General features: G+C 37.8%; 2 protein-coding genes and 1 long non-coding RNA gene across 3 annotated transcripts in view; 1 reads left to right on the forward strand and 2 right to left on the reverse strand.

Moving 5' to 3' along the window:
• Nucleotides 1-25765, reverse strand: part of LOC127452865 (aryl hydrocarbon receptor nuclear translocator 2-like) — a 1027890-nt gene that overhangs the window by 307016 nt on the left and 695109 nt on the right. The gene's annotated exons all lie outside the window — the stretch shown is intronic.
• Nucleotides 1-25765, forward strand: part of LOC127453378 (uncharacterized) — a 183077-nt gene that overhangs the window by 58896 nt on the left and 98416 nt on the right. The window lies entirely within an intron of this gene.
• The window catches only part of LOC127453215 (U2 small nuclear ribonucleoprotein A'-like), a 55002-nt gene continuing 45041 nt past the window's right edge, over nt 15805-25765 (reverse strand). The window contains exons 6-9 of the mRNA XM_051719463.1: nt 22251-22330; nt 21842-21914; nt 19249-19342; nt 15805-18667 (exon numbers count right to left, since the gene is read on the reverse strand). Of these exons, the coding sequence (XP_051575423.1) occupies nt 18516-18667; nt 19249-19342; nt 21842-21914; nt 22251-22330 (399 nt within the window). The 3' untranslated portion in view covers nt 15805-18515. The remainder of the gene's footprint in view (nt 18668-19248; nt 19343-21841; nt 21915-22250; nt 22331-25765) is intronic.

Raw genomic sequence — 25765 nt, forward strand, 5'->3', positions numbered from 1 at the left:
GGCTTGTTTTCTTATGAATGCAAGCCGTGACCCCAACGTTGCCATGGTCATGTTCTCGCAATGAGGACATGATCCATCCACGAACGATGTCTCTACGTGGGCAGCGCCCAGACACGTAAGACAGTGATTGTGGCCATCGGAAGTGGAGAGATAACGACCGCAACCAGGAATAACACACAAATGGAAAGGCATTTTTAAAAAGATGCACCTTTAAAAAAAAAATCTGTGTGTGCCACTCTTTCAGAAAGAAAATATACTCTTTTAGAATATACTCTTTTAAATGTTCTGCCGAAGCGCCCAAAGGACAATTCAGTCCGGGCCGAGATCTAAATCTTTGTGCTAGTTATCTTACACCTGGCTAAGTGATTGTATACACACGCAGAGCAGGAATAAAGCATGTCCAGCTCTACGTGCTTATTCCCATGCTGAACACACTTTATTCCCGCTCTGTGCGCGTTGCCTCTCTCCCCGCTATAGAGGTGCCGCATAAAGCCTGACTTTCTGTACGTAGTTGTAGACGCGGTTATTTAAAAAAAAAAAACAGTAGCGGAGACACCACTACATATACTGGCATCCTTTGCTTAAACACACTGCAGAAAACAAAAATGAAGCAAAGTGAAACTATCTTCATCTGTCTGATGTGCGATTCAGACAGTTCAGCTAAGCCAGGTACCGAGGTAAAGACAGTTTCAGGTTGGATATTCAACGGATATTCGCGCTCAAACCAGTTGAGCCACAGTCTCCAAGCTAAGTGTCATGATGTTGGAAAAATTTATTAATTCACTTTCCAAAGCTAATAAACATGTGAAAATGTGATCAGGATTCCGTATTCCTAGTTGAATTAGTGAGGGAGCGTAAACAAGGTACAAACTTTTTACATTTGAATATTAATAGCTCCTTGGTCATGTGACCTACTGACCTCAAACAAGGGTCAGAATGTTCATTGACTACCCTTCTTTATTGCACACCCTTTAGTTTTTCCATTTTCATCTCACATGATTTTATATTATTTATTTGAACTTTCTAATTTCAATAGCTCCTTGGTCATATGACCTACTGACAACCAAGATTCAAAATATCCACTGACTACTCTTCTATATTGCACACCATTTAGTTTGTCCATTTTTATCTCACATGATTTTACATTAATATTTTTATTTATTTAGAATTTCAATAGCTCCTTGGTCAACAAGGAGCTAAACAAGGGTCAGAATGTCCACTGTCAGTCTTTGGGCCACTTCCAGGTTCTTTATCAGAGGCACACATGGAGCAGTTGTTGGCTTTGTTGAACTCTGAAATCATAGGCATGAACTGAACATATAGTTGTTCCACACAACTACATAAAAATATATAATGGTAACACTAAAGGGTGTGCAATATAGAAGGGTAGTCAGTGAACATTCTGACCCTTGTTTGAGGGTTGTAGGTCACATGACCAAGGAACTATTGAAATTTGAATGTTTTTTGTGATTAACATTTTTATTAATCTTCAAAACAAAGAAAAACAAAACATATATACAATGATTCAACATTAACTCCCACTACTTCCCCTCCCCAATCAAGAACCCCACCTTGACCCCAAACGAACATCCCAGTGGTCTTACATAAGTACACACATATACAGAGAATAAAATAATAAATAAATATATATATATATATATATATATATACACACACACACACACACACACACACACATGCATACATACACACACACACACACACACACACGCATACATACACACACACACATTTTATATATATATATATATATATATATATATATATATATATATATATATATATATATATATATATACATACATACATACATACACATACACCTATAATAAACATACAACTCTAAACTATACCTCTCTTTCCACAGACCCACTGCCCCCCAAAAACGTCAAATATCTACCCCATTTCCCAATAAAAGAATCCCATATCCCCAGCCTTCTACATGTTACCTCTTCGAACGCTGCCACCCTTCCCATCTCCTCTCACCACTCCTGAATTAAGGGAGCTCCCACTGACTTCCAACCCCTTAAAACAATCTTCCTGCCTATCATCACACTGGTGAGGACCCAACTGTTTATGTATTTGTCACCTACGTCGATGACCGCCCCATCACCCAAAACACAGAGTCTGGGGCAAAACGAAATCTGAATGCCCAACACGTCACACAGAACACTCTGTACCTTCAACCAAAATTCCTGAATCTCAGCGCACCACCAAAAAACATGGGCCATGTCTCCTTCCTCTGATTGGCATCGCCAGCAGGTGGGTGTGTCTTTAAGACCAAGCCTATACAATTTAGAGGGGGTCCAATAGAACCGATGTAAAATCTTGAATTGTATAAGGCGCACCCTTGCATCTCTCAATGCAGTTTTTATGTTTTTTAAAATCCTAGCCCATTCTCTCTCCTCCAATTCCAGGTTTAAATCTTTCTCCCATTATCTCTTAAGAGTGGTTGAGACTCCGTCCCCCAGACTCTGAATTAATAAGGAGTAATACACTGATGCCTCATGGCCCTTTCCAAAAGCAGAAATCACCTCTCCTAGAGTATCTGCTGCTTTAGGGGGGTGTATGCTATTCCTAAAAATAGTACAGAGCAAATGGCATAACTGAAGATACCTAAAAAACTGAGATCTGGGGATCCCAAAATATTGAACCAGATTTTCAAAGGATCTCATCACACTGCTCTCGTAAAGATCACCGAGTGAATTAACCCCCCTCGAAATCCACTCTGACCAACAAAAAGGGGACTTATTAATGCATAGTTTGGGGTTTAGCCATAGGCTCGAGGCAACATTTAGATACTTTTGTCCATACTGAGTGCAAATGTGAAATAATGGGGTGTTATTTAACTTCTCTATTTAGTTTGATGGAAAGGCTTTGCAATGGCAAAATAGGGGCAAGAAGTTCTTGTTCAATGCAGAACCAGGGAGGGGCTCTTTCAGGTGGAGCCCACCTTTGTCAATCGGCCTATGTAATTTATTGAAATGTAGTCTGGGGCGCTTACCACTCCAAATGAAAGACTTCGCTATGCTATCAAATTGCTTGAAATAAGAGACGGGGACATCTACCAGGAGAGACTGTAGCAAGTAGTTAAATTTTGGAATACAGTTCATTTTAATAACATTAACCTTCCCAATCATCGATAAATGTAATGAAGCCCACCTGTCTAAACCGTTTTATTAAAGGGGCAAAATTAACTCTGGCTAAATCAGACAAATTTGTTGGGAATAAAATGCCCAAATACTTAATGCCCTGTTTGGGCCACTGGAAGGTGCCTGGCTGGAAGGCCGTTACTGGACAGTACACTGTCAAAGCCAAAGCTTCGGATTTAGACCAGCGGACTTTGTATACTGAGAACTTGGAAAAGGAATTAATAATTCTGTGGAGGCAAGGCATAGATCTAGTGGAGTCAGAGACGAATAATAAAATATCATCTGCATAAAGCAGAAGCTTATGCGCCACACCTCCCGCAATCACCCCTGGAAAATCATCCTCCTTTCTTATCGCGGCTGCTAATGGTTCCAGGGCAAGATAGAACAATAATGGGGAGAGAGGGCAACCCTGACGGGTGCCCCTATCCAGAGTAAAATAATCTGAAATTAATCTATTTGTTTGTACCGCTGCTACAGGGTGTCTATAAAGTAACTTGATCCAACCAATAAACGTACTCCCGAACCCATACATTTCCAAAATCTTAAAAAGATAATCCCATTCTACCATATCAAACGCCTTTTTGGCGTCAAGTGAGATGGCAGCGACCGGAGTCTGATCATTCGCCACTGACCACATAATATTGATGAAACGCCTAATATTATCAGAAGAGCTACGACCCTGAATAAAGCCCACCTGATCTATATGTATAAGAGTTGTCATAACTTTACTTAATCGGTTAGCCAAAATGTTAGCAAATTTTTACATCTAGCTGGATCAGGGAAATTGGACGGTAACTTTTACACTGGCTTGGATCTTTGTCCTTTTTAAGAATCAGACTGATCCAGGCTTGTGTCATGGTTGGCGGAAGCTTTCCATTCTTTAATGATTCAGTATAAATTTCTAGCAAAAGTGGAGCCAGTTCTGTAGCATAAGATCTAAAAAATTCAGTGGCAAAACCATCTGGCCCCAGAGCCTTGCCTGTAGGTAAGGACTTAATTACCTCGTCAAGTTCCTGCAGGGTTATCTCAGAATCAAGAGAGTTTTTTTTGCTCATTCGTCAGTTTAGGGAGTTCTAATGGTTCCACAAATTTTCTAATATCCTCATCAGTAGACGAAGACGTGGAACTATAGAGATCAAGATAAAATTCTTTAAAAGCATTATTAATATCAATGGCTGAGGTAAATATTTCACCACCAGCAGATTTCACTGAGGGAATGGTAGAAAAAGACTCTCTCTGCTTTATATATCTAGCCAAAAGCTTCCCTGATTTGTCCCCTGACTCAAAGTATGACTGTCTTGCCCTGAACAACCAAAACTCCACTTTCCATGACAAAATAGTATTATACCTGTATTTCAATCGGATCAATTCTCTGAGACCATCAGATGACATTCGGCGCTTCAGCTCTGCCTCGGCACTTTTAATATTTCCTTCCAACTCCACAAGTTCTCGTGCTTTGGATTTTTTTATAAATAATGCATACTGTATGATCCGACCCCTAAGAACTGCCTTAAGTGCCTCCCAAGCCATGCCCACAGAGGATACTGAGGACCAGTTGGTCTCCATATAAACACTGATTTCAGTCTTTAACATTTGTTGGAAATCAGGATTTTGCAAAAGGGATACATTAAAACACCAACTATATGATTTCTTTTTCTCTGTATGTGGCAACATCTCTAAGTTCATCTCTAAGGGCATGATCTGAGACTAAGATATTTCCAATTGAGCAATCAACAACAGATGAAATGAGGGACTTAGATGTAAAAAAAAATCTATTCTAGAGTAAATCTTATGAACTGATGAAAAAAATGTATAATCCCTACCAGATGGGTTCAAAAGTCGCCAGATATCTACAAGACCAAGATATTTACAGATCTTGTGAAGCGTCAGTTTTGCTCTAGGGGGTTTACACACTTTTGCTTCACTATGATCAAGGACTGAGTCCATCAAAAGATTAAAGTCTCCTCCCAATATTATGTCATGAGAGATGCCAGCAGCTTGCAACATCCCTTCAAGATCTATAAAAAAGCCCTGATCATCAACGTTAGGTGCGTAAATATTAGCCAAAATCAACCTTTGCCCCTGAATTTCTCCTAAAACAACAATGACTCTTCCTAATTTATCTTAAGTCTGTTTGAGACATTTGAATTGTAGATGTTTATTTATCAATATAATAACTCCCCTGCTCTTACTTGAGCCAGCACTAAAGAAAAAATGTCCACCCCATATCTTACCAAATTTTTCAGCTTCCTGAGGGGGAAAGATGCGTTTCTTGAAGAAACATTATATCATATTTCTTACGCTTAAGAACAGAAATAACCTTCTTTTTATAGGGTGCCCCAACCCATTCACATTCCATGTGGAGAGAGACAACTTATTCATATTAAAATTTGACATATTGATATAATAATAAAAAATAAAAAAAATGTGTCAAAAACAAGATTACACTACCACATTCCCCATTAGTGAAACAAACAAACCCCGAACTTCCCCCCAAACAAAACAAACATAAAAAAGAAAAACGTGCGCATTAACCCTGCGCACGACAGCGCCAACCGGCGACAATCCCTCTAAACTCAAAGAGTCCATGTACGCATGGGAGAACCCCCGCAACAACTTTGCCATCAGATTATTCAAGTCCGGTGCTTCTGCACAAATTTTGTGAGGCACAATTACATAACATTAAATACTTTGTAAAACAGACCCCAGCCAACAGGCAGAATAACAGAAAAAACATGTAGATTCATTCACAAAACTGTCTCGAAGGTGTGTTCCTCCACAAAATAAACTCCAGCTGATATAAAGCCGTTCAGTTTCCTCAGACAGACAAACAATTGTTAAGTGAGCCGGCTGTTATGAGTGCAGCAGATGAGGTAATCATTCTACTAGGAGGCATAAGCACAAAGAACAAACAAATTTAACCACAATGAAGTAGTGTAATTCCACAAAACAAGCTCCAGCCACTAGGCAGAGCCAGCGCGAAAAACAAAACCGGCATCCCGGTTCCTCGGATGATCAAGAGCCAAACTAACTCGGAGGCCGCGCAAAAAAAAAACAAAAAAACACCATAACTTACTCAGCCTGTCAACTTTATAAAAGACGTCCTTTATGTGAGCATGTAGATATTTTGTAGTCATCCAAAGTGTCCATTCTCGATCTGGCCGGGAACTTCAGTGTAAAAAAAATCTTCAGTCAATGCAAAAGTATTGGAGTCATGCCATAAAACAAACTCCAGCTGCTAGGCGGAGTCAACGCAAAAAGAAACAAAAATGGCACCCAGATAATAGAATACCTGAACCGCGAGTCAGATAATAGAATACCTGAACTGCGAGTCAGTCCACTAATATAAGAAACATCAAATGGCTTACTCCAATGTATTTATAAAGGAGAGTGCCTGTTTTGGACAAGTAAATACTTTGTGACCATTCTTCGTTTCTATTCTCTGTTTGGCCGGGAACATCAATGCAAAGGCGATCTTCTGTTGGTGTAAGAGTTTCTTATATTCCTTGAACCGATCGTGTTTCTCTCTTGTCGAATTCGCAAAGTCCGGGAACAAGAAAATATTATGGTTCTTCCAAGAAAGCTTCCCTTTACTCCTCACCTGGTGCAACACGAGATCTTTATCGGATGATTTCAGAAATTTGGCCAGAATGGATCAAGGCCTATCTCCCTCACCAGATCTTCGAACTGGGACAGGAATTTCACCAAATCTCTGCCCTCTTCATGCTCAGGAATTCCAACAATTCGTATGTTATTCCTTCGGCTCATATTTTCGAAATATTCCAGTTTTTCCTAAATTAATTCCAAATCTGTTTTGGACGCAGGCGGATTAGCAGATAATTCCCTTTCCGATGACTCAAGATAATCGATTCGTTTTTCAACTTCTGTCACTCTTGTAAACAACTCAGAGAATTTTGTTTCCATCGCCGTAATCGATCAACGTATTACAGCGAGATCCTCCAAGTCAGCAAGAACCTTCATCAAAATCACCGACATGTTGGACAACTGACGCTGAATATCTTCTCCCGACGTGCCGTCCAAATCGAGTCCCCAGCTCGCAGTCCCGTCAGAGGCCTCGGCTTGAACACGTATGTGTCTTTTAATGTCTCCAGAGTCTGAGAATTTTGACTTCTTTGCCATGTTTACCTCAAAGAGCAAGTATGTAACTGGGTGTATCGAATCTCACTGGATCACAACATGAAAATAATTAAAAAACTAGCAAAGTTCGCAGAGCTCGTGTCTCACACGTCTATCTCTCGCATGGAGTCACGTGAACCCTCCGAAATTTGAATGTTTGAAGAATTCATGTAAAATCAAATGAGATGAAAATGGACAAACTAAAGGATGTGCAGTATAGAAGGGTAGTCAGTGAACATTCTGAACCTTGTTTGAGGTCAGTAAGTCACATGACCAAGGAGCTATTGAAATTCTAAATGTCAAAAAATTATGTAAAATCATGTCAATTAATTTTTATTTGTATAGCGCCTTTCACAACACACATCGTTTCAAAGCAGCTTTACAGAAGATCAGGCATTAACAGAAGATAAAACTGTAATATCTATAATGTCTTAGAGTCATCGTGTAGTTTGATAAAATATGATTGTGAATTGTTTAAAATAAGTAATTAAATAATAATTGTATTAATACCCCAGTGAGCAAGCCAATGGCGACTGCGACAAGGAACACAAAACTTCATAAGATGTTGGTTAATGGAGAAAAATAACCTTGGGAGAAACCAGACTCGCTGTGGGGGCCAGTTCCCCTCTGGCTAACATCATGAATATAATGCCAATATTACTTATGTATAGTGCAAGTCATGGTTTAAAATTATTAAACTAAGTAAGTGTTAAGGGTCAGTGTTTAAAACAAAGATTTTGTATGAATTGTAAGATTAATGACTAATGTCTTTTGAAGTCCATCCTGGATTAACTGCAGAAGTTCACATAGATGCAATTGTCCTTGTTAGTTGGCTGATGAAGGGTTTTGTTGGCAATTAATTGACAGTCTATGTATTCCATTTCAAGAGTGCAGTCCATCATTAGACCGAGGTGATGCAGGCAGAGATCAGTTAGGTGCATCGCAGTTCAACCTGGCCGGTGATTTCGGTGAGGTCTATCCTAAATCCAAGGTTCAGGCTATGGCATTTGAAGTATCCCATGTCTTATGGTTGGAGATGGCATCAGTTCATCCTCTGAAGTCCATTGTAATAGACCTAAGTGATGTTTGGCTGGCACTGGCTGATATTAGTCAACATCACACAGCGACACGTAGCAGTGGAGTCCAACACCAAGCAGGAACGGAGCTGGATCTGGCCGGTTCTGGTGACCTCAGGATAGGAGTCCCGAGGTTGAGACAGGGAAACAAATAAAATAATATTAGCATAGATGCCATTCAATTTATTGCAGAGTTGTAGATCATGATCACTGTTTCTGGTTCCGTCAGACCTAACTGAAGCAACCTAATTGTGAGTTGAAGGATAAATTAGGTGTATGCCTGGCTAAATAGATGAGTCTTTAATCTAGACTTAAACTGAGTGAGTGTGTCTGCATCTCGAACAGTGTTATGGAGACTATTCCATAGTTTAGAAGCCAAATATGAAAAGGATCTACCTCCTTTTGAGGATTTTGATATTTTAGGAACTATTAGGAACAGGCCAGAATTTTGCGATCGTAATGAACGTGATGGAATATAGCATGGTAGAAGGTCATTTTAGTACTGCAGAGCTAGACCATTCAAAGCTTTGTACGTAGTAAACAGAATTTAAAAATTAATACGAAATTTAACAGGTAGCCAATGTAACGATGATAAAATGGGGCTAATATGATCATATTTCTCGGTTCTTGTCAGCACTCTGGCTGCTGCATTTTGAACCAATTGAAGTTTATTTATTGATCTTGCTGGACATCCTCCAGTAATGCATTATAATAATCTAATCTTGAGGTCATGAACGCATGAATTAGTTTTTCAGCATCAGCAACAGAGAGCATGTGTCGTAATTTAGCAATATTTCTTAGGTGGAAGAATGCTGTTCTACAAACACTGGTAATTTGATTTTCAAAGGACATATTGGTATCAAATATAACACCTAAGTTCTTTGCTGTTGAAGATTATGTAACAGTACATCCATCAAGAGTCAAATTATATTTTAGCGGCTTATTTTTAGAGGTTTTTGGTCCAATAATTAGTACCTCTGTTTTGTCGGAATTGAGTAGAAGGAAATTTCTGGCCATCCAATCTTTTATTTCATTGATACACTGCTAATTTGGAGAATTGTGAAATCTCATCAGGTTTTGAAGAAATATAAATTTGGGTATCATCGGCATAACAGTGGAAACTTATTCCACGATTCCTGATAATATCTCTGGGGAAGTATATACAAGGAGAAAAGCAGAGGCCCTAAAACTGATCCCTGTGGCACTCCATACTTTACTTTTGTTTGGTTTGACAATTCCTCATTTACACAGACAAAGTGGTAGCGGTCTGATAAACAGGACCTAAACCATGCTAATGCAACTGCACAAATGCCAACATAATTCTCCAGCCTATTCAAGAGAATGTTTTGATCTATTGTGTCGAATACAGCACTAAGATCTAAAAGCACCAGAAGTGAAATGCAGCCGTGATCAGATAGCCGTGATCAGATGATAAGAGCAAGTCATTTGTAACTCTGATAAGTGCAGTCTCTGTACTGTGATGAGGCCTAAATCCTGACTGAAATTGTTCATATATACTATTTCGCTGTAGAAATGAACATATTTGGGAGGACACTACCTTTTCTAGTATTTTTAACATAAACGGGAGATTTGAAATCGGTCTATAATTAGCCAGTTCTCCAGGATCAAGTTGTGGCTTCTTAATAAGCGGTTTGATAACTGCCATTTTAATGTTTCTTGGGACATGTCCTAAGGATATTGAGGAGTTATATTAAGAAGAGGTTCTGAGATTACAGGGAATACCTCTTTTAAGATCTTATTTGGTATTGGATCTAACATACATGTTGTGGCTTTTGATGTTTTGATCTTTTGATAGCTCTTCATGGCCTATGACAGTGAAGGTTTGAAGTTGCACATGAGGAAAATTATGAGACACTGTTTTCTGAGGTACTGTGACTGATGATTGCATAATTCCAATTTTATTTATGATTATTTAAATTTTATCATAAAGACATTCATGAAGTCATTACTCTTGTGCTGCGACGGAATATCTGGTTCTGTTGAGGATTTATTCCTAACCAATTTAGCCACAGTACTGAATAAACACCTAGGATTGTTGTGGTTATTTTCTATAAATTTGCTAAAATATGCTGACCTGGCAGCTTTTAGTGCCTGTCTGTAGCTACAGACACTATCCTTCCATGTACCGCGAAATACCTCTAATTTTGTATTCTTCCACTTGCGCTCCATTTTCCGAGCTGCTTTCTTGAGAGCATGAGTGTGATCATTGTACCATGGTGCGGGGCTTTTTTCTTTAATTTTCTTTAATCAAAGGTGGGCGACACTATCAAGAGTGCTAGAGAAGACTGTATTTATATTTTCTGTTATTTCATCAAGTTCTTCTAGACTTTGGGGCTTACTGAGTGTATGAGATAGATCTGTAAGATTATTAGTGAAGCTATCTTTAGTGGTTGAAGAATTATTCTACCTGAACGATAGCGTGGTGTAGATTGAGTAACATTAGCTGATCGCAGCATACAAGAGACAAGGTAATGATCTGAGATGTCATCGCTCTGCGGTAGAATTTCTATATTATCAACATCAACTCCATATGACAAAATTAAATCTAGCATATGGTTATGGTGATGAGTTGGTCCTGTCACATTTTGTCTGACTCCAAGTGAGTTGAGTATATCAATAAATGTTAATACCAATGTGTCATTTTCATTATCTATGTGGATGTTGAAGTCACCTTCAATTAAAGCTCTTTTCTAGATCTGATAGAAAATTAGCAAATTCACCAAGAAAAATAGAATAAGGCCTAGGTGATCTATATACTGTATCAAGGGCAAAAAAACGACAGAGATATTTTATTTATATCTGACGGTGTTACATTAAGCATTATTAGTTCAAAAGACTTAAACTTATATCCTGTCCTCTGAGTAACACCAAAAACGTCACTGTAAATTGTAGCAACACCTCCTCCTCAACCCTTCAGATGTTGCTCATTTTTATAACAATAACCTGGGGGAGTAGATTCATTTAAACTAATACATTCATCTGGTTTAAGCCAGGTTTCAGTCAAACAGAGAACACCCAAACTATGATCTGTAATAATTTCATTTACAATTAGTGCTTTGGTAGAAAGAGATCTAATGTTTAGTAACCCTATCTTTATAAGGTGTTTATCTTTAATTTGTTTGTTTTGTTCAAGTTTGACCTTAATCTAATTTTTTCTAAATGATTTAGTGAGGGTTTTGTGTTTGGTAGTTCAGGGAACAGACACAGTCTCTATGTGATATCTAGGTGATACAGTCTCTATGTGTTGTAGTTTATGTGACCTGTGTGACGTCTCAAGGCAGCTAGCAGATGTTCGGATTAACCAGTTTGTCTGCTTCCTGACCTGGGCCCCAGTTAGTCAAATACAATCATTATTAAGACTATGAGCCAAATTACTAGAGAGGAGAGCAGCATCTTCCCTGGAGGGATGGAGTCCGTCTCTCTTTAGCAGGTCTGGTCTACCCCAAAAACTCTTCCAATTGTCTATAAATCCTATGCTATTCTGCAGACACCACTCAGACATCCAGCCATTCAGTGACACTAATCAACAATAAACCTCGTCACCACGACGAGCAGGCAGGGGGCCAGGGCATATTACAGTGTCTGACATAGTTTTTGCAAATTGACACACCTCTTTAACATTATCTCTAGTGATTTCCGACTGGCGAAGCCAGACATCGTTAGTGCCGACATGAATAACAATTTTAGAAAATCTACGTCTAGCATTAGCCAGCACTTGTAAATTTGATGTCAGACGCTCTGGCACCCAAAATGCATTTAACAATAGTGGCTGGAGTCTCTATTTCCATGTTCCTTACAACAGAATTACCAATAACAATGATTCTCAGTGGGTCCATCACTGAGTGGGAAGAATCAATTGGAAACCCTAACAGCAATGGGAGAGTGGTGTCGCTTTGCTGAATGAGTTTGCCTCTGAGACGTCACCCTGCTGCGGGGGCTCTACAGCCGGAACCAGTGTGTGTGTGTTGCTCTCTGTACTGCCCACATCCTAAACAGTATCTACCGGCTTCTCTTTCTCACTGACCTCCACTAGTGTCGGTCGGATGCGGGCCTCTAACTCATGAACCTTCTCCATCAGCCTGACTAATTCCTTACATTTATCACATGTGAATCCCTCACTGCTGATGGAAGAGGCTATTGTAAACATGTGACATGCAATGCAGGAAGAAATAACATGAGCGGATGCCATGACTTACAGCAGTTGTTTGTTGTTGTTGGTTGTTCCTGAGTGGTGAGGGTTTGAGATCGATTTGAATCCCTCACGCAATTGTTTGTTGTTATGGTTGTTCTTGATAAGCGGTGCTTTGAGATCGATGCAATAATCTGTGTATCACAGAGGAAAAAAACGGGTGCGTGCTGTAAAATGCACGCAGTTTAATCACGATAAAAATAGAAAGCGGATGCACGTGGAAAATGCACGCAGTTGAATCGCGATAAGAGAATAATACGGGGGGAAACCCAATGCGCGCTGAAAAATGGCAGATGTTAAGGATTAAAGGCTGAAACAGATAGATTAGTGATGCTAAAAAAGCTAGCAGGCTACAAACAGACTCGAGTTAGGTGCCAGCAGCAACAGGTAAAATACACACAGATGAAACAGTAGAAAACCGGAAAAACCCGAAACACGCAGTAAAATGTCAAAGGATAAAAAGATGAACGTTTGAGAATAAAAATAAGCAATGCTAAGCAGGCTACATACACTTGTGCAGCATATGAGATTAAAATGGACAAACTAAAAGGTGTGCAATATAGAAGGGTAGTTAGTGGACATTCTGACCCTTGTTTGACATCAGTAGGTCACATGACCAACGAGCTATTGAAATTCTAAAAAAAAAAAAATAATAATCATGTAAAATTATGTGAGATGAAAGTGGACAAACTAAAGGGTCTACAATGTAGAAGGGTAGTCAGTGGACATTTTGAACCTTGGTTGATGTCAGCAGGTCAAATGACCAAGAAGTTATTGACATTAGAAAGTTTAAAAAATATATATATAAAACCATGTGAGATGAAAATGGACAAACTAAAGTGTGTGCAATATAGAAGGGCAGTCAGTGGACATTCTGACCCTTGTTTGAGGTCAGTATGTCACATAAACAAGGAGCTATTGAAATTCTAAATTTCAAAAAGTTCTATTTAAAATCATGTGAGGTGAAAATTGGCAAACCAAAGGGTGTGCAATATAGAAGGGTAGTCAGTGGATATTCTGAACCTTGTTTGAGGTCAGTAGGTCACATGGCCAGAGAGCTATAGAAATATGCAGCACTGAAAAACATATAAAAATTCATGTAAAATCACCTGAGATGAAAATGGACAAACAAAAGGGTGTGCAATATATTTAAGGCTAGTAAGTGGATGTTCTTAAAGTAGTTTGAGGATTATAGGTCACATGACCAGTGAGCTATTGAATTTAACACATTTTAATAAATAATTTAAAATAGGGCAAGGTTTAAATCTACAAAAACAAAGTTTGTGTAATATGTGTCTCTTCCATTGGGTCAGCTAGAACCAGTTTTTAAAGTTTTTAGAGTAATGGGTAAAGAGCTATTGAAATTTGAAAAATTAGATTTGTCACTATGTTGACAGTCCACAACTGCTGTTGGTGGACGTAAGGAAAACTACAGGCGAATATCCGTCGAATATCCAACCTGAAACTGTTTTTACCTCAGTAAGCCACGTTTGTGTCAGAACAAGTTAATGTGCCCCCTTTAGACTATAAAACATTTTCTGTCTAAATTTAGCTTCATTAATCAGCATGTTAGGAGCCTTTCATAATAAACAAACAGATTTTTTTCAGAGATGTCATGGCATGGGTGGCAAGGAAAGCCTATTTATACTTAAATTACGCAAACAGTATTTTAATGCCTCACTGTTATGTAAGTTGTTTGTTCCATTGTTTGTTAGTTGATTCTCACTTTAAGGAAAAAATAAAAATGGTCCATCAAGACTTTTAAATTTTTATAACATTTTTATCCATCAAAAGGCCTCCTATGTCCCATGTAAATATTATGAATGTAAAAATATTTAAACACAAAAACTGGACTGCTGTCATTTAGCTTCAAAATGAACTGTTGATCTTATCTTTTAATATTCATATGCAAGTGCCCTCGACTGATGAAGTCTTGATGAAATATTTGAATTTTTTGGTAGAAGATCCCTCAGACTCCAATAAGGCTGTCTCTGTAAGTTCTCATCCCTGACCTGTTTTGAAGAGACTATTTTGACTGTTTAGAATTAATATTTTAACAAAGTACTATGGCTTTCAACATGGCAAGTTATAAAAACCATTCAAAAATACATATTATATAATTTCATAGCCATATGACACCATGTAAGCTACGTACTATTATCCAGACCTTTGCTGGGAAGGAAATGTAGAGACCGGATCTCTTGGAACTTTAATTGAGTACCCCTGATCTAGCGTATGGATCTAAATGTTTAGAATAGTATATTATGTTTGTCTCCATAACGCCGAGTAAGAACAGCAGACATAAATCACGAGTTTTCAGACATGTAAATATCAAAAGGTAGATCATAATTTGATAAGCCCAAACAAGGTGCTATTGCAAAAGAAGCTTTGAGGCGCATAAATGCCAATTTTGCATCTTCTGTCCACTGCACGTTATCAGTGAATTGTTTCATGGTACTGTGAGCCAATTCAAGCAGTGGTTGGGTAATTTCAGCATAATCCTGGATCCAGGGACGGCAATAGCCAGCCATACACAAAAACGCCATGACTTGTGATTGGTTTTGGCATGCTTAAAATAGCTATAACTCTACCTGGTCCTAATGACTGGCCCTGTGGAGTAATTGTGTGGCCTAAATAACATACTTCCAGTTTCATTAATTGTAGTTTCTTTCTGCTGAGCCAGGAAGAGGAGCAATGCCAGTGTGTCCTTCTCCTCACACGCTGCTCTGGAATTAGAACCGAACTGTAAATCATCAACATACTGAAGTGTAGGCATAAACTCTTCCAAGATGTTTTGTTTTTTCTTTAGCTCTTTAGAAAACAAAGTTGGATATTCAGTAAAGCCCTGTGACATAACAGTCCATGTCCATCTTTTTTAAATGTGAAGGCAAACCAAAATTGTGAGTCCTCATCTACAGGTATGTTTATGTTTATGACAGAAAACCAAGATGCATTGCTAGGAATTGATGATAAAATAGTGGCAGTATTTGGCACTATTGATGATCTTCAATGAATTGCTTAATTTCTTAATGTCTTTCAAAGCATTTTTGGCCCTGGAAAGCATCCAATCCACTTCCTCTACCCATATCACACACTTTTTTTAAAGCTGTCTGCTTAAATCTCCATCTAATTATGTCTTCTGTTTATACCAGAAAAGCACACTGCACTGATAAGCACACACTCTGATAACATTATTTATTTCTTACATTTCTCAGTTCTGAGAATGGCACAAAGCACAGCTCAAAGAATTTTTCTTCTTTCTCAAATTTATGAAGGAGCCGTATCTAAATACTATTTAGATATTTCTACTGAGCTCTTAAACATAACACTTAATCAACAAACACATTCAAAGATAAAAAAATAAAAAAAAAACAAAAAAAAAAAGCTCAATTTTGCTCCATATTTGCGCTCAATGGTCCCATACAATTACTGTCCCATACAGTGGCTACTAGTAGCTTGTGACCCCAAGCTGCTTGGCATGCCCTTATTAATCAGTTTCATCTATTGGGAAAATAATTCAAAATATAAACTAGGTTATTTTCTGATCCCATATGCCCAGGAAAAGGCGGCACCAACTTGGACGAACGGGACTTTTTTTGTAGTCTCTGTTGCAAGTTCAATGGAGTCTTTCTCTTTGTCGTGACTTGAGGATCACAAGTCAGCCACCGTCCCTCTCCCAAAGGCAGTTGGGGATCCTGGACGAGTCCCCAAATACTGTCGAAATTTTCCAATAAAGAGAAATAACTGAAGTCTTTGGATTCTATTCACCATCAGAAGAATGTTTATTCGGCTGGGGAAGAGGTCGCTCATTCAAAAGAATTCTCCCAACAATCATCTCACAGCACGTGTTTTATACCATCTCATACAAACAAGATCTTACCACATTCAACTAAAACTCTGATTAGTTACTTGCATTAACACATTATGTCACTATGTCAGGTTGACCCCATGGTTAACTCATTCTCTGGCCTATGCTGTCTCACTTGTAAGTGTTGGCTAAAGCTGAGACTATCAATTAAATTTGGAGATGGCTATGTCTGGTGCAACTAGTGCGGTATCTCTTAGAAGTCCTACATCAAAGACACAGTAATGCAACAACACAAATAAAAGAAGCTAGAAACTAGATGGAAAGAGTAAAGGTTAAATATTAGAATAATACATGTGAAATGATTTTTTCCCCTTACAGCACCTCTTTAAAGACCTACAAAATAAAGTGGTTGATGAACTTAGAAAAGCAAAGGCTAATTTCTTTATTACACATATGGAACAATCAAAGGGTAACAGTCAATTGCTTTGGAAGCACATTAATAAACTTAAAAAAAAAAAATATTAGGTTTTAAATAAATATAAACTTATGATAAATAATACACTGACACAGGATGAAAAAGTAATTGTGACATCTTTTAACCACTTTTTTAAAGATTCAATTGTGGACCAAGTGAATAATATTGGTAAAAGAATAAGATCGATTACACCTCCGGATTATACTTGCCCTGTTTTAGATCTAGCTGAAGTTACTGAAAAGGATGTTATAAGCTTTAAGCAAATACTGTTATAATACATATATTTTGAATTGTCCCTGAACAAATAAACAGATAAATAAATAAAATGGTCTTGGACAAAGAGTCCTATCTAATATTAGGTAACAACATGTACTTACTATGAGTTAAGGTTAGGTTTAGTACCTAGTAATTACTATAGTTGTTGTAATTATTTAGTATGTAAATGTGGAAAAGTACTGTAAAAATAAAGTGCTACCGAAAACACGTTGTGTCAGTTGGCAAAAGAGTAAGTGCTGGCCGGCTCACACCTGTATTTGTAGAGGATGATTGAAAGCGGGCCATGATTAATTTGCAGTCTCCTGGCACCTCAACCTCAGTGAGCCTGACTTCATTCACAGAACCTGGGTTACTTATGTAACCCTCCGATATTGATATTGAAGAGGTAAATCATTGATTTTTCTAATAGAGGCTTTTGGTATTAACAGAAAAGTTCCCCCAAAACTTAGTCCATAGTTAGTTGAACTCAAACAAATCATCCAGACTGCTTTTGTGAACTAGATCAAGTTAATTAAAAAGATCAGAATACGTGATCACTACTTCTCTCATGAATACGCCAAAGACAGATAGGGCGGATGGCAAGACTTTCAGTGAATAACAACTTACATTTCAGTCTGTTTCTCACACAACTAAGGCCCTATGAAATTAGTCTTACCAAGTGCTGTGTTCCAGGTTCTCACAATGTGAAAAAGACAACAGACACTGCAGTCTTGCAATTTGCTCAAATCTATTAATGAACAATATCCCATTAATTATTACTATTATTATATTATTACTACACTTGGAATCTCTCAATTCTCACTCATGTTTCTCTCCCGGCCTATTTCTGCGGAGGCATTTTAAGAATTTGAACTTCAATAAAATGTTGTATTGAAAATGTGTGCTTAAGATTTTTGCTTAAAAGCCTATTCAAATATATACATTTTTCCATCACTTACTCACCCCCATGACATTCCACTCGTTCAGTGTTCCATAAAACACAAAAGATGATGTTAGAAAGAATGTTAAGGACTGACAGCCTGAGTCACCATTCACTTTCATTTCATCTTTTTCCAACACAACAAAATGAATGGTGACTGAGCCTTCTTTTGTGTTCGAAAATGATAAAAATCTAAATTTTTTGGTCAACTTTCCCTTTAATTTAGAATGCACTGATTTTTTCCAGAGGATTAATTCAGCTAAAATTAATAAATTAGTTTTTAATTTTTGGCCCAGGTTCAGATATAACTTCAAAATCATTGTTTATTAAAACAAAAGTTTAATGTACAACAAAATAACACATCAAAACAAGTACTTTGCCCCACATAGTGTCAAAAACGTCAGGCATTAATGATTCTGAAACATTAATAAACAAAAATAACTATGATCCATTAACGTGCATGTCTTCCTGCATGTTATTGTCTTCTCTGTTCTCTACCTCCTTCCCCATGCTATGCATGTCATCATACATTGGGATGGATTCCAGCATTCCTTCTTGGATGTCCTCCTCTTCTTCTACCATGTTAGGTGCTCCTGAATAGGGGAAACCAGAAGACTTAAAAGGAATGATTCACCCAAAAATTAAAATTCTCTCATCGTTCACCTCTCATCACTCATCCCACATCATTAACCCTCATGCCATCTCAAACTTGTATGACTTTCTTCTGCGATACAAAAAGATTTTCTGAAGAATGAATGATGAATGATGTGTTTTTGTCCATACAATATAAATCAATGGGGTCCACAACTTCAATGCTCCGAAAAGGACAAAGGCAGCATAAAATTAATCCATACGACTCGAGTGGTTTAATCCATGTCTTCTAAAGAGATACATTCGCTTTAGGTGAGAAACAAAGCAATAATTCTGTCCTTATGTACCAAAAAGAATAGAAGGGTAAATGGTGTAGATACATTTCTAAAATGGTCTATCCTAGGGTTCTCTTTTTGACCAATGAATTTCCATGACTTCTCCATTAGTTTGTGATTACTGGACAAAGAGAAGTTTAACTGCAGAAATATTTAAGAGCTGAGCATGAAGTATTTACTAACTACGAATTTCAAATGTAACTCATTTCCTTGGCTGTATCAAAATGGCTCTTTGGAGATCATCCTACCTGATCTTATCTCTCTTCCTGGTATCTGTCCGGACTGCAGAAGTCCTTTCAATCGCTCCACTTCAGCCAGCGAGGTGGCATTAGCAATAGCATTCTGCATGTAAACAACATTTTAAAAAAATGAACAGTTCATCATCTTATATACACTCACTGACCACTTTATTAGGTACACATGTACATCTACTTATTCATGTGATTATCTAATCAGCCAATTGTGTGGCAGCAGTGTAATGTATAAAATCATGCAGATATAGGTCAGGAGCTTCAGTTAATGTTCACATCAAGCATCAGAATGGAGAAAAAATGTGATGTCAGTGATTTAGACCGTGGCGTGATTTTTGGTGCCAGACAGGCTGGTTTAAGTATTTCTGTAACTGCTGATCTCCTGGGATTTTCACGCACAACAGTCTCTAGAGTGTATAGAGAATGATGTGAAAAACAAAAAACAACCAGTGAATGGCAGTTCTGTGGATGAAAACATCTTGTTGATGTCAAGCAAAGAGGCACTGAGTTTGAAGGTAGGCCTTAAAATACATCCACAGGTACACCTCCTGTTAGCTAATTGGCTAATTGTCTAAAGGCTTGGCATCATTTTCTGGAATTTTCCAAGCTGCTTAAAGGCACAGTTAACTTAGTACAGGTGCATCTCAATAAATTAGAATGTCGTGGAAAAGTTCATTTATTTCAGTAATTCAACTTCAAGTCTTTGGTTCTTTTAATTGTGATGATTTTGGCTCACATTTAACAAAAACCCACCAATTCACTATCTCAAAAAATTAGAATACATCATAAGACCAATAAAAAAAACATTTTTAGTGAATTGTTGGCCTTCTGGAAAGTATGTTCATTTACTGTATATGTACTCAATACTTGGTAGGGGCTCCTTTTGCTTTAATTACTGCCTCAATTCGGCATGGCATGGAGGTGATCAGTTTGTGGCACTGCTGAGGTGGTATGGAAGCCCAGGTTTCTTTGACAGTGGCCTTCAGCTCATCTGCATTTTTTGGTCTCTTGTTTCTCATTTTCCTCTTGACAATACCCCATAGATTCTCTATGGGGTTCAGGTCTGGTGAGTTTGCTGGCCAGTCAAGCACACCAACACCATGGTCATTTAACCAACTTTTGGTGCTTTTGGCAGTGTGGGCAGGTGCCAAATCCTGCTGGAAAATGAAATCAGCATCTTTAAAAAGCTGGTCAGCAGAAGGAAGCATGAAGTGCTCCAAAATTTCTTGGTAAACGGGTGCAGTGACTTTGGTTTTCAAAAAACACAATGGACCAACACCAGCAGATGACATTGCACCCCAAATCATCACAGACTGTGGAAACTTAACACTGGACTTCAAGCAACTTGGGCTATGAGTTTCTCCACTCTTCCTCCAGACTCTAGGACCTTGGTTTCCAAATGAAATACAAAACTTGCTCTCATCTGAAAAGAGGACTTTGGAACACTGGGCAACAGACCAGTTCTTCTTCTCCTTAGCCCAGGTAAGACGCCTCTGACGTTGTCTGTGGTTCAGGAGTGGCTTAACAAGAGGAATACGACAACTGTAGCCAGATTCCTTGACACGTCTGTGTGTGGTGGCTCTTGATGCCTTGACCCCAGCCTCAGTCCATTCCTTGTGAAGTTCACCCAAATTCTTGAATTGATTTTGCTTGACAATCCTCATAAGGCTGCGGTTCTCTCGGTTGGTTGTGCATCTTTTTCTTCCACACTTTTTCCTTCCACTCAACTTTCTGTTAACATGCTTGGATACAGCGCTCTGTGAACAGCCAGCTTCTTTGGCAATGAATGTTTGTGGCTTACCCTCCTTGTGGAGGGTATCAGATCAGCAGTCTTCCCCATGATTGTGTAGCCTAGTGAACCAAACTGAGAGACCATTTTGAAGGCTCAGGAAACCTTTGCAGGTGTTTTGAGTTGATTAGCTGATTGGCATGTCACCATATTCTAATTTTTTGAGATAGTGAATTGGTGGGTTTTTGTTAAATGTGAGCCAAAATCATCACAATTAAAAGAACCAAAGACTTAAACTACTTCAGTCTGTGTGCATTGAATTTATTTAATACAAGAGTTTCACAATTTGAGTTGAATTACTGAAATAAATGACCTTTTCCACAACATTCTAATTTATTGAGATGCACCTGTATATGTAAACTTCTGACCCACTGGAATTGTGATAGTCAATTAAAAAGTGAAACAATCTGTCTGTAAACAATTGTTGGAAAAATTGCTTGTCTCATGCACAAAGTAGATGTCCTTAACTACTTGCCAAGGTAGTAGTTATAGTTTGCTTATATGAAATCTGTGGAGTGTTTAAAAAAAATGAGTTTTAATGACTTCAACCAAAGTGTTTGTAAACTTCTGACTTCAACTGTATTTATGGGCTAAGTGGGGCATTGTTAAACGGTAAAAATGTCCAAATATTGTCTGATTTATTGGTCTCTCTCTACATACGTCTATATAATTATTGGAGATTTTACAACAAATATGACGGAAACAGAAATTGAACATGAAGTGGATTTTACAACCCAGTCCATCAAAATGATAATGATTATTTGTAAAGCAACCTCTGAGTTATATAAAATTGTTACGTGCCTTGATGGCTTCAATATCTGCAGCAGAAGGTCCCATGTTCTTCTCAGGCTGAAGTCCAGCTCCTGGAGTGAACCTGAAAACAAGTAAATATGGGGGTTCAAACTATTTGCCAATTTTGAAGATTGTCTCTGCAGCCTTTCAACAACTATTCTCACAATCAGTGTGTAGCATCTTGGGTATCTTATAAATTGATACAAGACAGGAATGCTTTGAGCCAGCTCCCCTGAGAAACACTGTTGGGTTATGATTTTTTTTTAAGCTTGCTTACACATGATCAAGTATAAGATGGAACTTGGTTTTTTAACAGGCCAATTCAGTGTCAATTCTTTATTCAAGATGGAGTTCATAAACCAATTCCACAGTCCAGTCATTCAGGAGAGCTGTGCTTAATCGAGGAGTTTCATCTTACGTTTTGGTTCGCTTGGCAATATCCTTTGCAAGCTGAGCACCTCGTTTGCCTTTGAACATTTTTTCAGCCTCCTGACGTTCCTGATGATACATTAAAAAGTTGAAGTAATTGTTGACAAAACACTTGGATATGGACCAGGGTGTTACTCCATTCAACAGTGCCAAGTAGATGGACAGCAAAATGTTGAGCAATAAATTTAATCTTTCAGACACAATCTGTCCAAATTGTCCTTTGCAACTAAATAAACAACAAAAAATCTTTAAAGAAATAGTTCACACAAAAATGATAATTTTCTCATCATATACTCACCTACGCAGTCTCAAACTTGTACACAAAAGAAGATCATCTCAGGGTGATCCTCACTCCGCATTCAAAAGTGCAGAATTGTAAGATTATATTGCATACACTAGGGATTAATAATTATAAATATTAATAATCTTTGATCGATTATTTGTCTTTAATAATTTGATCAATTAAGCTCATCATCGTGTATTAATCTGATTAGTTTTCACTGTTACGCAGACAATACCCAACTTTATATTTCCTCAAAATCCAACAAAATTTCCCAATTCTCCAAGTTAGCAGTGTATCAATGATATCAAAGACTGGATGGCTAGAAATGTCCTTTTACTTAATTCTGACAAAACAGAGGTACTAATGATTGGACCAAAAACCTCTAAAAATAAGCAGCTATATATAATTTGACTAATCTGAATGTACTGTTATGTCGTCTTCTACATTGAAGAACTTGGGTGTTACATTTGATAGCAATCTGTCCTTTGAAAATCACATTTCCATTGTTTGTAGAACAACTTTCTACCATGCAGGTACATTCACCTGAAATCTCACTGTTACCAGTGTTATTAATTGACCTAATTTCAAATAAAAAGTAGTAAGGTCTGAAATATCTCACTATCTACAATGTGAAGTTTTAATGAACTAGAATCTGTATCATCTATGAAAGTTACTAATAACAGTAATACATTAAAAGTAAATTAAAGGAATATTGCGGGTTCAATACAAGTTAAGCTCAAATCGACAGCCTGTGTGAAAAATTTTTGTGGAAATCATTATGCCACAAATGCTGTCGATTAAGCTTATCTTATATTGAACCAGGAATATTTCTTTAAACAAATCAGAAATTCATACCAAACATAGCCTGAATGTATTAATACACTGGGCCTCATTAATGAAACACGAGCAGAACAAATTTGTGTAAATCATTCATAAAACCGTGTTGATTTTTCTTGAAAAAATTTATGTCCTCTATTGTGACTGGTTAGCCAGTTTTTTTTTTATTTTTTTATATGAACATATTAAATAAACAAATCACCGGCATGTGCACACAATACAACAGGGAAAAAATTATATCAGGGGATGCACAAATGTTATATCGTCTGACGGGGGGTATGGGAGGGACACTGTGGTGGTGGACATTCTCCTCCTGGCGTGAAATGAATTTTTTTTACACTGATGTCAAACCATTTTTATTGACTTCAAATATTTTATTCACAAAAGAGCGTCATATGACAGAAAAAACATCCAATGACCAAGTCCTCACTTTCTTTGAGACGCTATTGGGCTTGCTCAATCAAAATTTTGCAATGTGAACGCACTTCATTTATGAAAAACGATTTCATTATTGTTCTGGATAGATGTTAACAGCATTTACTGGCAAACAAATGTGGTACGGTACTATCAACTCTCTCAACTTGAGAGTTTGAAGTGCTGGCCACGTGCATGGCAACAACACACTGACAAACCTGCAGCGCTCACTTGTCAAAGGGTAAAGGCCACACCTTCTCATGAATAAAATCGAGAACACCTACGACGTAGAGGTGCAAAAATTCAATGGAAAGCTAAACCCTGTACGTCATGTCCTGTGATGTTGACTCAATGTTCATTTCAAACCCGGAAGATGAAAATAGACAGAAAAATCCCTAAATTAACCCTTTTCCTCTTGAAATGAATTTTTTTTTTTTTTACATTCTCTTCCCTTGTGCGCAAGATATACCTGTTAACATCTCAAAAAATGTGTAGTGTTTCATAACCCTTTAAATGCCATTTCATAGGCGTGGATTATGATAATTGTGAATGAACGTGCACACGACCCCTATTTACAAAAGTTTGGAACTCACTGACATACACATTTTACTAATAACTCTGATTTTACTAAGCTGATCGAGTAGGAAGCGTTTGTGAACCCGGCAGAAAGTCACTATGCGACCACAAGGACTTAAAAGCGCATTGGGAATTGGGCATTCCAAATTGGGTAAAAATAAAATAAAAACAAATTTATGCATTTGGCAGACACTTTTATGCATTCAAGGTATACATTAAGTTTGTGTTCCCTGGGAATCGAACCCATGATCTTTCCGTTGCAAGCACCATGCTCTACCATTTGAGCTAAACACTAGGCTACATGCACATACTTCTTTTCACGCATCCTCCTACAGTAACAAATATTTCTCCGATGCAATGCTGACGTCTTCAAGTTTATATTAAAACTAGTGCCGGTTGGCCGATATTATCATTTCACAGATATATCGGTATCGGCATATATGTTTTCCGATATGCGCAGATATGAAAACTTTTTTTTCAGAACATATAATGCAGAAAACAATGCTTGGGGTGATTTAGAATTGGTGTCATAACATATTTTGTCCAGCAGAGCGCGCTCCGACACGCTGACGGTGGTTCTGCAGACAGTGCAGAGTTAAGCGGTGTCTTCACGGTAAGTTGCTAACTAGTTTGTGAAATACATACTGGAAAGTTAATCAACAATGACTCCATTTTCCCTTTTCAATATAACTAATATAACATTAACCCTGTCCCTGACAACCATGTCACTCATGTTTATCACATCTGTTTGCTATGTTAGCCAGCTATAGTTTGTCAGTGCAGTCAGTAACGTAGCAGATTGAAAGGTAAGCATCAGAGCATCTTTTTGCAGCTCAGCAGACAACGGTACGGTGGTGGATTGTGTCTGTTGAGTGTTGATTTCACGCTACGTTGTTACCTAGTTGGTGAGACGCAATGCTGGAAAGTAAATAAACAACGTCCATCTTTTACTCTTCATGACAACGAGCTTATAGCTAACCATGTAGCTACTTTCATACCTTGTCAGCTGAGTGGAACCTAATGTGTAAACATTTATTCACCAAACTGTTTTGTTCAGGATTCACAGTTTGGTACCCCCTTCAACTGAACAATTCCAGTCACTGCATTTATAAAATGTAATATTTAAAAGTCTGGTTTTCCCACTGTTGAAAGTTTCCCCTGAACTTGTATAATGTTTATCTCCTGACTCAGCAGGTGTAAATGCTTCTTGTTTTACTACCTGCCCATAATTGACTGGCAGTATTAAAATAGTCAGCATTTGACTCAGCATATTAAACAGTACTACTGATGTTTATTTAGCTATTTATTTTAATTTATTCTTTATTTAAATGGTCAGCAACTGACTGATATGGAACATACAGTACTGATGTTTATTTAACTATTATATTTGTATT

This window comes from Myxocyprinus asiaticus, chromosome 2, assembly GCF_019703515.2.
Source record: "Myxocyprinus asiaticus isolate MX2 ecotype Aquarium Trade chromosome 2, UBuf_Myxa_2, whole genome shotgun sequence".
In the NCBI taxonomy this organism is placed as follows: domain Eukaryota; kingdom Metazoa; phylum Chordata; class Actinopteri; order Cypriniformes; family Catostomidae; genus Myxocyprinus; species Myxocyprinus asiaticus.